Raw genomic sequence first — 15,377 nt, 5'->3', positions numbered from 1 at the left:
AAAAGGGACAATGTAAAAAGAAAAAAAAAAAAAAAATCTAAAATGAACCAATCTCTCCGTGATCACGTGCAGAAGCGGACACATTTGTAAACAGTGTTCACATTAGGCATCGGCGTGAACATTCGAGGCATTTAAACGTTGCCTATGGAGATTTTTTAAGTAGTGTGTCACCATTCTATGAGCCTGTACAATTATATATGGGGTATATATTGTTTTTTTTTTTTTAAAGTCACAAATGTTTTCCCCCCCCAAAAACACTGCATTTGAAAAACCACTGCGCCAATGCCATGACAAAAAAATTGCAAGTGAATGAGCATCATGGGAAATGTAATTCCAAAACATATGGGGTGTCAAGGTTCGCCATCACTGCCCTAGGGTGTCTGGTTATAAATTAAAAAAAATTGGGGGTTACAAGTCATTTTTCTAGCAAAAAAATAAAACAAAACACTGATTTCAACTTGTAAACAAAAAGTGCCAGAAAAGGCTCGGTCTTCAAATGGTTAAAGAAAATGTATAATTATCATTAACCTTATGTGGAAAAGTGTGAAAAGGTTAGAAATAGAAGCATAAATTTAATGTTTTTTCTACTGCTCAACATGCCTCATGCACACAGGTAGTTTGTCCATCTCTCCTAGACGCTTGGGTAATAATTTAAATTGGTCAGATTAATTTATTCTGGCTTTTGAAATTAATTAGCACTCAAGCGCTTGATCCACCTAGCAATAATGTAGATGTGTTGAGGGTTTTTCACCAAAATGCTGCTGCTCCTGGATACTCTAGCAGGGGTTTTTTAATCTGCTTCTAAACACCTGTGTGCGCATGGACACAGGCTAACATGCGGAGCGTTTAGAGGCAGAAAAGGGGAAAAAAAAAAAAAAAATCTAATATGCACGAGACTGTACACTTGCCTACAGCACTTTGTTCAGATCTGTACTCCTGTATGCAACTTGTGGCCTGAATTCACAGATTAAAAGCCTGTCAAGCTGCAATTAATGGAGATTGTTGCACAAATACACAGGTAAAGCCAGAAGGATTTTGGCAGGTAGTCACAACTTCAGGCCACATAACATCTCTTGATAACCTCAGAAACTCATCTACAAGATGCACATTATATAAGATATTTTGCAGAGATTACCATACAACATAAAAAACGATTTGAATAAAAAAAAAAAAAAAAAAAAAAAAAAAAAGTATGAAACCGTCGCAAATATTTTTGATGTTTCTTTATTTTGTAATTGAAATAATACATTTATCCAGCAGATACAAGGATTAAAAGAAACCAGAGGCCACACTCTAGAGACTAATGAGCAATACAAACAAGATTCCTATTGGAGAAGGAGAGTTTTAATTACTCAAATGGCGTTTTATTTTTGGTACTGGAATACCAGAGTAACTGAAGTACAAAAAGAAAAAAAATATGAACATTTAAATGCCAATATGAAGCAGTTTTTTTGAATGGCGTTTTAGCCAGCAGTAATTTGCATTCAGTCTATCTTCAAATCAAGAACACCAGAATAAGATTTTAAAAGTGGGATTTTCTTTAATGTAAAGTTAGAATAAAACTGTTAATTAGTATAAAATCCATATTTCTGGAACATTCAATTCCTAAAGAGGGGCATATAGAGAAAGCCCCATTCTAGTACTTTACATTACATGCGTAATATGGAACTAATTAACTTTACTAGCACACTGTTTTTACAGCAAAAATGTTCAAAAAGCAAAGGCCTGATTACTTTAGTTTGGACACAACTAGCTTGTTGCAAAGAAAACCTGTGCAGATGGCAGGGGTGCTGTCAAGGCCAAGATGTCTTTGAAAGTGTAGGTTCCAGAATCATCCTCTTTTCCATTTCTTTACTGAATGAATCACTGACTATGCATGCCAGGAGTTCTGAACTAACCTACAAATTCCAAGTCAGTGAGTCATTAAGTAGTGAGCCTGAGAGTCCTACAAGTTGCACTGTTAGACTAAGTCAGCAATAGCAAACCCCAAACATTTATGTCAACAGGTTCCCTTAGCAGGGCATTTAAAGGTCACAAGAGTGGAAAGGTACCAAATATTTTGATCTTTTAAACCAAATGGCAGTGGTCTGATTTCAACCAATTGCTAAAACATGAGATCAGGTTGTGCGATCTCACCTAATAACCAAGTCAACCTGCAGTCTTTCACACAGCCTAAGGAGCATAACCCTCAAATAAGCCAAATGTTTACTTTATTGGCAATAAAGCACAACCATCTTCCTACCAGAAGATACCGGATACATTGACTTTGTAGCTTGGGAGACAAGGCTAACCTTTTCTATAAGAATTAGAGTGCTCTGGCATAGAAGAGGTCAATTTTACTGTAGATAGGAAAAAGTCCAAAATATTTACAAATGGAAGAAAAAAAAAAAAAGACTGCTGTAAAAATGAACAGTGCCACACAAAACATAATAAAATACAAGAACAACATAACCACTTTATATGTAGGAAATAATGATTCTTGATATTGGCCCTCTTAACAACAAAACTTCCAACGCTTGCAAGTAGGGCAAAAAAAAAAAAAAAAAAAAAAAAAAGAGAACAGATAAATCAAAACATTTTCTGGATAGTCCGCTAACGTTTTCAGAAATGTTGTGTGATCAGCATGTTCATTGTTTTGAAGGAAAGAAGTGGGAAGTATGGTGCACAAAGGCTCATTGGGCTTCATCCATTCTGGTGAAGGAGCTTAGCACACACCACCTGTCTGTTGTTGAAATACATCAATAGTATCTTCATCCTCCATCTCAAGCTGCGGGAAGAGACACAAATATAAATTAGATTTATATACCAAAATATTTAAAGTGGCACAGTAATAGGCAACTTTAATCATACCTGTGCAGGGGTGTCCGTTTCATTTATAGGCTGACCATCAAACCTAAACCGTATCTGTCTCATCGACAAACCCTAAAAGGAAAATAAATGCAGTCAGCCATCAGAACCATACAAGCTGGCAACTATAAAAATAAAAAGCTTCTTCAGTTAGAAATGTGCCAACACAGGACCCATTTGACCTTTTTTCGTTGGACCTGTCAACAAAATGATCTTGTGGAAAGATGGCATGTTATGCCCTCTAAAGTTGAAAACATTACTGGTTAAGGGAAATTTCAGATGGATTCTAAATGCTCATATCTCAATTGGATTAAATTACTTAGCGATAATAGGATTAATGCAATGGAACCAATGTTTAGATCACCATTACCTCTACACTCTAGTATACTATATGCCACCTCTGGGGATATGAATGGACATTAAAGCGGTAGTAAACCCGCTGAATTTTTTTTTTTTTCTTTCCCTACACCAGTAAGGGAAAAGGTATAATGAGCTAGTATGCACCGCATACTAGCTCATTATGAGATACTTACCTTAGAACGAGGCGCCGGCATCTCACCCGCTCCACGCCGAGGGAGCGGACATTTCCCCTCGGGGTGTCTTCCGGGTATCGCAGCTCTGGCGCTATGAGTGCCCGGAGCTGCGATGTCATCACTCCATGCGCACGGGAGACTTCTTTCCAGCAAGGTCCGGGGTTTACCGGGCTTTCAGCCGAGAATCCCCTGTTCGCATGCGCTACTGCAGTCAGCGGCTCATTGCGAGGAGAATATTTCCTAAACCGTACAGGTTTAGGAGATATTTTTTTTACCTACAGGTAAGCCTTACTATAGGCTTACCTGTAGGTAAAAGTTTTAAAAATAGGTATACAACCACTTGCCTACCAGGCACTTTCACCCCCCTCCTGCTCAGGCCAATTTTCAGCTTTCAGTGTTGTCACACTTTGAATGACAAAGTAGTCATGTAACACTGTGCCCAAACAACTTACAAATGGCTTTCTTTTGGTGGCATTTAATCACCACTGGGGTTTTTTTTTCTAAAAGAAAAAAGACGAATATAAAAAAAAAAAAAAGTTTTAGTTGGTTATAAAATGTTGTGAAGAAGTAATTTTTCTCCTTCACTGATGAGCACCGATAGGAGGCTACACTCATGGGCAAATAAAAAAAAAAAAAAAAAACCCCACTTTTTAAAAAAAAAAAAGTTTTAATTTGTAATAAATTGTAAATAAGTAATTTTTCTCTTGACGAAGTGGCACTGCACCGATAATCAGGACATGGATGATCAATGTAGGTAGCCGGTCATCAGCTCTCCTTTTGCGCTGTCAGCAAGAGAGGATTTCCGATACCCGGCCAATCCGGTTCACACTGATCAGCTGTGATTGGACATAACTGGTCACAAGGTAAAGAGCCACTGTGATTGGCTCTTTACCCAGATCTGTGATCAGCTGTGTCCTAAGGCGCTCTCCTGGCAATGTTGAATCGCAGATCAGAGGAGGTGGTCGATAGATGTCCTGTAGCCGTCATTCTGCATTTTATGGAAGAATATACAAGACTTGCTCTGAATGGCTGAGGTAAGGAGGGCTGGTGGATGATGTCACCATCTCCACCCCAGCCAATCAGAGGATGCCTTGTGTTCATCCATAAAATGAAATGTTTCCTGTGAATAGCTGAGCAGTAATCATCCAAACAATTTCATTCTAGGAACAATATGGGAATTCCCTGTCCCACTGCTGGAACTACATTGTATACTGTATGTAGCTGATAAAATGCATAAAAAAAAAAAAAAACAACCACAAAAAAAACAAACACCCCTTCTGCCTTTAAACCCACTTTAATTTTTGCTGGTCAAAGACAAGAAGGATGACTTCTAGATGCTGCTGACCCTCCATTTTTCCACATGGAGGAAAACGTCAGCCATAACAATGAGGAACATGTTAACCACAAAATTGAGAACCCAGATTTAAAATTTTGCCTGTAGTTCTAATCTGAAGAAAACCCATCAAGAAGAAATATATGGGGCTGCCATACTAGCAGGTTGCCATGCTAGTTGCATAAATGCTTGGCTTCTATAGCGATTCAGTGCTAGTTCACACCAGACGCAGTTCCGTGTGCTTTTTTTCTGCACTAAAAATGCATGCACAGTGTTTTCCAATGGCTCTAGTTCACACCATGCAGTCAGTTTCCAGTGCAGAAACTAACTGCATGGTGTGAACTAGAGCCGTTGGAATACATGGAAAACACTGTGCATACATTTTGTGCAGTAAAAAAAGTGCACGGAACTGAACAGAACTGCATCTGGTGTGAACTAGCACTCAGACTAAACCGAGGGGGAAAAAAAACAAAAAAAAACAAACAAACCCTTTCATTTGCTCCAGATCAGCAACTTAAAAGTACTAAAGACAGTGCACTACCAAGCAATCAGCATTTTGCAGAAATTGGCAACAGCAGCATTCACCTACATACTTTAACGGACAGGATATTTTTTTCTTTTTTCAAAAACTTCACTCAATTTTTGCCCATCCATCCCAGTATAATGTTTCCCTTACCTGGTAAAGTCAGTTTTATACTCACCTAAGTTCACCTATCCAGGTCCCTCGCTGACAGTTTTCTCCTGCAGAGGCCACTAATACACACTACGTTAACCTTCGCCATCTGGTCCCCTTCACACCTATCAATGCAATGTCAGATCGCTTCCGAATCCTAAGAGAATCCCTTCACTGGCTTGGCAATTGTCCATATCACACAGAACAAAATGACCAACCTGGCAGAATTGCAACCCGTGTCACTTCCTGTGACGTGGAATCAGTTGGAGCTGCAAACCGCGCAGGCGCAACACGTCAAATACCTTCAGTGGCTGTCAGTGCAGGGAGGAATTTACCTGACAAAATGCTTGACTGACTACTGCACATGCGCACTGTTTAAATCAACTAACTTACGAACTTTAAGTTATTAAAGGACATCTTGGTACACCTTACAGTCGATCTCATCACACCTACAGTAAGCAGGCAGGGCAGCAGACATCTTGGTACACCAAACCCCAGTAATCTTATCTAAATCAAGTAAGCTTATCTACATAAATATATGCCGAAATGAGTTTGCTAATTCAAAACGGGGTTTGGTGTAGCAAGATGTCCGCTGCCCCGCCTGCGATGAGTTTGAGTGAGGGGTGTACCAAGATGGCCTTAAAACTGTAAATTTCGTAAGGGTTAGTTGATTTCAGCCGTGCGCATGCACAGTAGTTGGTCGAGCATTTTGACAGGGAAATTGACGTCAGCCACTGAAGGGGTGTATGATGGGTTGCGCCTGCGCAGTGCACGTGGTTTGGCGCTCCAGCTGATTCTACGTCACAGGATGTAAAGTAGGTTGTACATTTTCTGCCAGGTTGCTCATTTTGTCAGAGGACAGGCAGTGATGTAAACACCGAGAAGAAGGACAGATCCAGGAAGTAAACAGGGCGGAAGGACCTGGTGCTGGATAGTCACATGACCACGACTAAGGTAAGTGAAAAGAGTTTTTGATTGCTAGGTTAGAAAGAAAGAAATAGGTGGTGGAGGGACAGGGCTACTTTTATCCTGAAATTGGGCTTTAAGGTCTAAATGGTGCTACAGGCTAGTGGCACATCAGTGCTCTTATGTACTAAGTGGCAATCGAGACTTGAATTGCATGATTGCCAACTGCTGCAGCTACCACGCAATTGCAATCTGCAACCAAAAATGTATGTTTCCCAGTTTTTTCATTAAGACAAGGCATTTCAAACAGTGTCCATCATTACATACCTGTCTGTCACAGTATGCTTTCATTAACTTGCTGAGAGGAGTGTGTCTCTTTATTTTAAACTGGACAACGGATCCATCTTGCCCTGCCACCTTTAGATTGATGTGGTCGTTTTCAGTCTTTACACCTTCCTAAACGAAAAGAACAAGGGAACATTAAACAAAAAAAAAAACATAACAGGCAAAGTGTTCTGTTTACTGGATCGGTGTCAGCAGAAAGCAAAGTGGTTGTAAAGCATCAAGGTTTTTCACCAAATGCATTCTATGCACCAAGGTGAAAACTTCTGTGTTGCAGCTCCCCCCCCCCCCTTTTCTTACCTGAGCCCAATCTGATCCAGCGACATGCATGAGCGCAGCAGCTCCAATCGCTGTCCCTCTCCTAATTGGTCAAATTGATAGCAGCAATGGCCATTTGGCTCCCGCTGCTGTCAAATCCAGTGACACGGGAGCGGGGCTGAGTCCCACTGTGTCAATGGAGCCTACCCGTTTTCCCCCAGGGAAAGCGGCTTTGTGAGAGGGCACCCGACAGAGGGGCCTAGGAAAAAAAAAAAAAAAAAAAAAAAAAAAAAAAAAAAAAAAAAAAAAAAAAACCAACACACACCACGAGGGTTTCCAACCCCTTCAAGCTTGGATATTACAAATATTTGTCAGCAAAAATTACACTGTATATGCCATGTCATAATTGCTCAACTAATTGATAGTCTACATACACAATGCCTATAAATTTTCATTCTGTTTATTTTGTCCAACACATGGCACATTGCTGCAAATTCCAATGGCTGAATCTGTATAGAGTAATTCCACTTTGCATTTTTTAAATCATGTTTGCATTAAAGCCCAAGTGAAACTTCACTTTATTTCCCTCCTTTAGCTTAGAAATGCCATACAATACCACCGTTCCCTATGGAAATGGGTTTTCACCCCCCCACACTAGTGCTCCCTGCTGAGATTGATGAGCATCAGCAGCCACACTCCTCACAGGCACTCTCAAAAACACTTTACTGCAGCTTAAGCCAGGCTGTGTTTTACCAGGTCTGGTACCGTACACTGGACAGCGACTACAAAACTGCAGGCTATTTGTATAATGCCTGACTGAATATCTTTGCGACTTGCAGTTGGGTTTTACAGTCCAGCTGAAGCCTAGCTATTACAATAATGGAGTCAGGCTGTGTATACACTTGCAATCAGGAGGTAAAAACAGGAGGTTGAGCCTGTGTTCTCTATAAAGTGACCCATCATGGATCACTATTCAGAGAGCAACGCATACTTAAGTGACATTAGACCCTCAGTTTTTTTTTTTTTTTTAACAGCCGATTCAGCCACTAAGTATGCAACTTCTTTCTCTTTAAGGCCTCGTGCACACTGGAAGTTATAACAATGGTATAAAAACGCCAGTAGCTTTGCAACAAGTTTTTCAACAACTTTTTTTTAGCGCTTTTCCAGCGTAAAAGAAAAAAAAAATTTACAATGCGCCCAAAAATGTTAAACACTGGTCAGCCGCATTTGAGTCTTTACAGCCAAAAAAACTCCTCTCAGAAGCCACTAGTCTTGGGGTTTTTTTTACAGCCAAAAAAGGTTGATAATAGCCTGTGTGTGCACGGACATAGGAGGGCCGGTTTGTGTCCATTCCGCTCATGCAGAGCAGACAAGGGCACAGAGCAGTTAGATGTAAATGGACCACCTGCCTGTCCATTTACACACAAATGCCATTTGATAAACAGATGGGGAATGGATCCCAATCTGCTTTTAGCGTATCGTGTCGGCGGGTGTAAACAGACACCTGTCAGTTTACATCCGCCAGTCTATAAGGCATAATGGAGGATCCAATTGGGTCCACTTGAAAAACTGACAGGGGCCTTAAAGCTGAGTTCCAACTACAATCAATCTTTTTTTTTTTTAAAACCTTTTACAAGCATTTCAAATGGCATTGTAACACTCATGTCTTCTGTAAAATTTGTCCCCCGATGTCCAGTTTCATCTGTAAAAAGATCTTTGATAACAGTGTTCTGGCCGTTTTCATTTTGCCTGCGGGCATGTGAAGCCCACAAGCATCTTGTTTTGATCCTGTTCCGGGATACGGTGCTGCTGCTGGACCAGCATGCACCGCCCGTTCTCACGCATTCTGTTATTGCAGCGCAGTTAACTACTCAGGTTGCCATCACAACGGGCGGTGGAAGTGCCTGCCCCGTTGTGATGGCAATGAAGCCCTCGGCGCAGCCCACTGACTCCTGGGAAATGAGGGCAGAGGGAAATAAGCGCAGAGGGAAGTGATGTCAGGAGCTGAGGTGATGGAGGCAGGATTCCATAACAGGCATAAAAAGGTAATAAAAAGGCAAAAAAAAAAAATTCTCCAAATTTTTTTTCAAATTTATTTCATGCACATTAATGACTTTTTTTTGGGTGGAACTCCACTTTAAAGTGAACTGTCACAATTTACCAAGTGCAGATCTTCAATTCCTTTAGTACATGAACCTAATGGAGTCAAAGGAACTGAAGTCAGAGCCAGCAACAAGAATGTTTCTATTTAGACCCCTTTCACACTGAGCCGCCCGGGCGCCAGCGGTAAAGCGGCACTATTTTTAGTGCCGTTTTAGCGGCGCTATTCGGCCACTAGCGGGGTGGGTTTTAACCCCTGCTAGCAGCCAAAAAGGGTTAAATCCACCCGCAAGACACCGCTTTGCCAGCGGTACAGCAGCGCTGCCCCATTGTTTTCAATGGGCAGGAGCGGTGTAGTCACCGCTCCTACACCGCTGCAAAGAAGCTGCTGGCAGGACTTTTTGTGACGCCCCGTCAGAAGCTGCTGGCAGGTCCTTCCATTTATGTGCCAACTTCAAAAACGTATTCCATATAGAGTAAAGTATAAGTTCACCTTTATAGAAAATCTGTAAGGTGACCTTAATACTGGACCCCCTCCATATCCCACATGGTCCCGCTGTACCAGACTGCTGTGATCACATGCTTTCAGACACCGAAAAGCCGCATCACTGGTCTGGGGATTTGAAATACTGACCGCTTTCTCTCCTTGCAAAGCTGACAGTACAGGTTAGACCAGGGTGGGTAAAAAGTGATAATTTTTTTTTTTTATTTAAAATCAGATTTTTATTTAAATCTGATTGTTTGATTTTTATCAAATTTATTTTAATATAATGCTTTTGGAGTAAAAAAAAAAAAAAAATCCAAGGATAGTTTTCTATTTAAAATACATTAATAATTTTGTTTATTCAGCATGAAATGGAGCTTAGTTATGTAGCATGAGGTTGTATATTCCGCAGTATTTACATTTTTGGTAAGAATGAGTCCTTACATTTAAAGAGCACCTGTCATTTCAGATCCATCATGGCAGTGCCTGTTAGCAGGCATCCACGACCCTCACCTTGTTGTGTCACTTCCGCATCACCAGCCAACCCATTAACCACTTGCTGACCAGCCGCCGCAGTTGTACTGCGGCAGAATGGCACAGCTGGGCGAAACGACATTATGTAACGTCGCTTTGCACTGTGGCCACTAGGGGTGCGCCCCCTGAACCGATGCGAGTGCCCAGCTGTCACGATCGCCGCTGACACAGAGAACCGGGATCTCTGTGTGTAAACACACAGTTTCCAGTTCTTTGAGGGGAGAACAGACAAATCGTCTGTTCATACAGAGTATGAACAGCGATCTGTCACCTCCCATGCACAGTCCGTCCACCCCCCCTGCCCCTTCAGTTAGAACACACACTAGGGAACACATTAACCCAGTGATCGCCACCTAGTGTTAACCCCTTCACTGCCAGTGACATTTTTACAGTAATCAATGCATTTTATAGCATTGATCGCTGCATTAATGCCAATAGTCCCAAAACCGTGTCAAAATTGTCCGATGTGTCCGCCATAATGTCACAGTCCCGATAAAAAAAAAAAAAAGCCACAGAACTATACCCTATTTTGTAGACGCTATAACTTATTGCGATTTTTTAACCAAAAATATGTAGAATACATATCGGCCTAAGCTGAGGAAACAAAAAAATTTTTTTTTTTTTTTTATATATTATTTGGGGGGATATTTATTATAGCAAAAAGTAAAAAAAAAAAAAAAAAAAGATGTGTTTTTTCAAAATTGTCACTCTTTTTTGTTTAGAGCGCAAAAAATAAAAACCACCAAAAGAAAGCTCTATTTGTGGGGGGTGGGAAAAAAAAAAGGAACGTCAGTTTTGTTTGGGTGCAACGTCGCACGACCGCGCAATTGTCAGTTAAAGCGACACAGTGCCGAATCGCAAAAAGTGCTCTGGTCAGGAAGGGGATAAAATCTTCCAGGGCTAAAGCGGTTAAAGTGAATGAGACCATCGATGAGTCAACAGCAGGTCAGAGACGATAGTTGCTCTTTAACCGGGTTCCCGATCGGCTTGCGTAGATATCCTGTGGCACAATGGCACCGCTGGGCGAAACCCCATAGGGGTACGACTTTTCCTTTAAGAGCCACCAGAGGGCGCGTGCCCGCTGCATAGCGGGGGACCCGATTTGCGTGGCTGACGGGTGTGATCGCTACTAGCGATCACATGCACGGGGATGTGTGTGTGTGTAAACGCAGATTTCATTTTGGGTAATGCATGGCATGAGCAGCGCAATTGTCAAAGTGACGCAGTGCCAAATTGTAAAATGTGCTCTGGTCAGGAAGGCGGTAAAATCTTCCAGGGCTGAAGAGGTTAAAAATTATGATTAAAATCAAAAAACTTTTTACTAGTGATATAAATCAAATCCACCATGGGCTAGACTGCTTCTGATTGGTCAGCGCCATGGGTTTTGAATTCTGAAAAGAGCTTACTCCTGTGATGTTTGGATGAGCTTGAAGTATGGTGCTTCCTATCTTCTAGGTAGGACAGAGCTGATCATTTCAAATGGGAGTTTTCAGACTATGCTTTGTTGATCCTGCTCTTTGCCTACAGGTATGGCATTTAAAAGGAAAAAGTTATCTAAACCACTTAATGTTTAACCCTACCAGGGAAATTAACCACATAATTTTTTTCGAAAGATGAACTTGGCCTTTAAATTTATATTTGACTCCTAAAATTTTAAAGATTACCTCGTTGACTAAGTTGTCTATACAAGATGTTCAACACCGGAAAAGTTTCCGTATCTTACTGCCTCCCAAATTGCCCAGAACTAATAGAATGTTAATCTCCTGAAAAATTGTTAGTGCAAATAAAGTATCATGGACAGTACTGTTTCTGTCGCAAGTGCACTAATACGGCTACAATCACCTCAAGCAAATACAATGCTTAAAGTCTCAGAGCTACAAGTCATAATCCAAGTAGCACAGTTTTCCTCAAATGCCCCAGTCCTAGATAAGAGCCTGGATTGTCATTCACATGCAATTTACAACTCATATCATATTTATATTCTATCCAATAGTGTGTGACTGCAGTATTAAATATATTGTTCAGTGAAAGCACAATACAATGATTTTAGATGCCATTACACTCATCAAGTTTGATGAACGTCCAGCATTTTTTTGGGGAGGCGGGGCATGTGGTGTAAACATAAGAATCTTTCCTCTGTTCTGTCTTCCTGTATACAACCATATTCAAACGAACTGTGTGTATATATATATATATATATATATATATATATATATATATATATATATATCCCTCCAATCTATGGCAAATGTACATAATCTATGTATACATTGCCTCACCAGTTACAATGTTAGCTTTTCATACAGGCCTTTTAAATGGCATCATCTTATCTCAGGGAAAAAAGTTAACACAAGAATCAAAGTAGGTCACTAAAAACGCTTAAAGGCCACTGATGTCTAAAGAAAGGAAAGGAAATAAAACCAACATGTGGGGTTTCAAAAATTGAGCCTGGTGAGCTATTAAGGATCCTTCTTCTCAGAGATGGTAATGTTCAAATCCCACTATCTCTACCTAAGAATAACTCAGAGGGATCCCTACCCAAGTGTGCTAGGATAAGTTTCCCCGCAAGCTCCCCTCTACAATCATCTATAAACCTGATCTATGCACTTTATGAGTCACAACTTTCCCCAGCACTCCTAATGTATATACAACCCTGTGTAACAGAAAGCAAACATTCATCCCGTGTAATAGAAGAGATATAGATATATATATATATATACACATACACACACACACATATATAAAGATATGCGTGTTATAATATGAATATATACATATACCATGTAAGAGGAAATATAACTTAGTATGAATGTAAAATCCACAGAATAGAGTGTATACAAATCTCATTATATACATAGACAGATCCCATGTAATAAGAAGTGTATACAGATAGGATATAATGGCGTATGTGTGTAGCTTCCATTGAATGGAGTGTATATACAGATGCTATGTAATAGATAGTGTACATCAGATATCATAATTATGTATGAATGTAGAATCCATGGACTGGAGGGTATATAGATATATATTACAGATAGGGTGGAGTGTCTAGAGATCCTATGTAAAAGATATAGATATAAATATGAATGAATGATAGACAAAGGCATTAGATAATATCAGTGTATGTAGATCCTATGTAATGTATATAGGTCGGTACCATGTATAGTGCCGGTGATCGGTCGGTGATGCAGGGATGGATGTGTCTCGGTCGGTCTGTCGGTGTGTCTCAGTCACACACGTGGAGTGTGGGTGGTTGGTTGGTGGGGGGGGGGGGTTTAGAGGTGGGGGTTGGAGTGTGTGTGGGGGGGGGGGGGTCGGTGTTTGGCGCCAATCTCCGGGGACAGTGGAGGAGCCGGCTATGAATCACACGCTCGGGCCTCCCCTTCTTCCCCCGACCCTCCCTCTCCTCACACCGGTTCCTCCCCATTTTCTCCCGGCCTGGACCTCCGTTATGTCTCCCAGCCCCATGTATTTCCCCCCCCCTGGTTCTCTCCTATGTCAGTGTCCGCCTGTTATTCTCGGGCAGCCATAAGCGGCCTATGGCCTGGTGCCGGTCCCCCCTCTCCTCCTCCTCCGCTCTGCCTCCAGTCACAGCCCCGCCGTGTCCTCAGCATAGAGGCCCCCATATAACACTCTCGTACACGGCCTCTCACCTTGGGCTTCTCCTCAGACATGGTGCCAGGTCTCTCCCGCTCTTTTCTCTCCGTTGGCTTTTTCTCACACTCTCTCCCTCTCTCGCTTATCTCGTGCGCGCGCGTCACCCCCACATTACAAGCCGTCTCAATTGGCGTAGCCAAGTCACGTGGGGTCTGAGCGCGTGCACGAGGCGCGTGCACATACAGAACACCCCTCCCCTTGCGCGCGGTTTTCGCTAAATCTTAGGTCTCACCCCGCCCAGGCTTGCAGCGGGAGCGCGCTTGGACAGAGAGTGGGGGAAGGGAACAGGAAACGGCTCTTGTGTAATATGAAGAGGGGGATGGGGAGAGATGTCCTTGTGCTGGGAAGGGGGATGGGACAAAGAGAGAGAGGTCTTCGCGGGGTTGTGGAGGGAAGAAGACCGGGAAGGTGGTGATGTGTGGGGGAGGGGAGAGGTGTGCGCGCCATGCTGGTCACGTGACACGGGGTGACGCACTATCCAGCCAGAGCAGTGTGTGTGTGGGCGCCATTATTGTACGATTAGAGCTGTGAGGAAGGAGGTTTCCTGTACATTCTGCTCACTGGCTCCCAAATATGGAGCTCCCTTCCATCCTCACCTATGAGGCCTTCTTATAGAATACACAGCTCTTATAATGAGGAGCTCTCCATTCATACCCAACATTTATCACACCACTTTATTGTAGTGACAGCATTTTATCAATATTCGGGCTCACGGTGCTCGGGTGAACACTGCCTCCATTTAAGGCGCACCGACAGCACAGCCGCCCTCAACTGCCGCTCTATGGGTGGGCACACCACCGCGTGTCGGAGCACGGCGCATGCGCTTGTCCGGGGCCGCCTGACACTGAACTGCAGCGCCGGGCGTACGGAGCATGCGCCAATCTTCTCCGGGCCAATGACGTGTCCCGGAAGCAGAATCGCTCATTTCCGTAAATAAACAGCGGAGGCTGCTGGAGCTAAGGCATGGCGGGGACGGCGTTGAAGCGGCTGATGGCCGAGTATAAACGTGAGTCTTCTCCGGAGACAATGGCTGACATGAAGTATTGTTCTGTAAACACACTCAGTACTGCCCCCCCCCGTGACAGGAGCTCGGCTCTCCTGATATATAGGGGTCTGATATGAGTGACAGCTCTGACCATCTCTTCCATCACCAGAGATCAGCACAGCATACATGTCTAGGGGCTTGCAAGTGTATCTACTAGTATAGACTATTTGCCCACCTAAATCATGTTTACATTGTCTAAAGTTGGCCATACACTACTATAAGGTCAGATTGTAGAATCTCCTTCAGATGTACCATCAACTATGCAGAGGAAGGGCCTGCCTGATTTTATATAAATTCAATGGATTATTTAGATCTGACCTCATATTATACAGTTTTGGTAAATCTAAGTGAGATTGTACAATCTGATTGTATAGAGCAGTGGTTGCCAACCTTTTGGACGTCACGGGTCATTAAACTCACAATTTCGAATCCCATGGACCACCAACACCACTTTACATACTTTATACACACAATGCACAAAACCTCTGCCCCCCCCCCCCCCATCACACTGCTGCCTTATGCACACAATGCTCCTGTTCTCTGCCCCCTCCAAAAGGAAACAAGGACAGAGGACGCACCAGCCTTCCGCATTACCTTTGCAACACTAAAATGTATGAAAGATACAATAATGTACTTAAAATCAGGCAGATAATAAAAAGTCCATC

The 15,377-nt window shown here is 42.3% G+C and overlaps 2 protein-coding genes across 3 annotated transcripts in view; one reads left to right on the top strand and one right to left on the bottom strand.

Moving 5' to 3' along the window:
* Positions 1-1,208: 1,208 nt before the first annotated feature.
* Positions 1,209-13,913, bottom strand: SUMO3 (small ubiquitin like modifier 3). 2 transcript variants are annotated; one of them, XM_073633471.1, is made up of 4 exons: positions 13,664-13,913; positions 6,620-6,748; positions 2,851-2,922; positions 1,209-2,767 (listed from the first exon to the last, which is right to left on the bottom strand). In XM_073633471.1, the coding sequence occupies exons 1-4, from the start codon at positions 13,682-13,684 to the stop codon at positions 2,705-2,707; spliced, it is 285 nt and encodes a 94-aa protein (XP_073489572.1). In that variant the 5' UTR covers positions 13,685-13,913; the 3' UTR covers positions 1,209-2,704. The 2 variants fall into 2 exon arrangements, with proteins under 2 accessions (XP_073489572.1, XP_073489573.1); XM_073633472.1 differs by lacking the exon at positions 13,664-13,913 and adding an exon at positions 13,168-13,287.
* A 613-nt stretch (positions 13,914-14,526) lies between these two features.
* Positions 14,527-15,377, top strand: part of UBE2G2 (ubiquitin conjugating enzyme E2 G2) — a 145,135-nt gene continuing 144,284 nt past the window's right edge. Inside the window, exon 1 of the mRNA XM_073633469.1 lies at positions 14,527-14,673. Within this exon, the coding sequence (XP_073489570.1) occupies positions 14,631-14,673 (43 nt within the window). The 5' untranslated portion in view covers positions 14,527-14,630. The remainder of the gene's footprint in view (positions 14,674-15,377) is intronic.

This window comes from Aquarana catesbeiana, linkage group LG06 (assembly GCF_042186555.1).
Source record: "Aquarana catesbeiana isolate 2022-GZ linkage group LG06, ASM4218655v1, whole genome shotgun sequence".
NCBI lineage: Eukaryota > Metazoa > Chordata > Amphibia > Anura > Ranidae > Aquarana > Aquarana catesbeiana.
The sequence above is the reverse complement of the archived record's forward strand: the minus strand, read 5'-3'. Positions and strand labels throughout refer to the sequence as shown.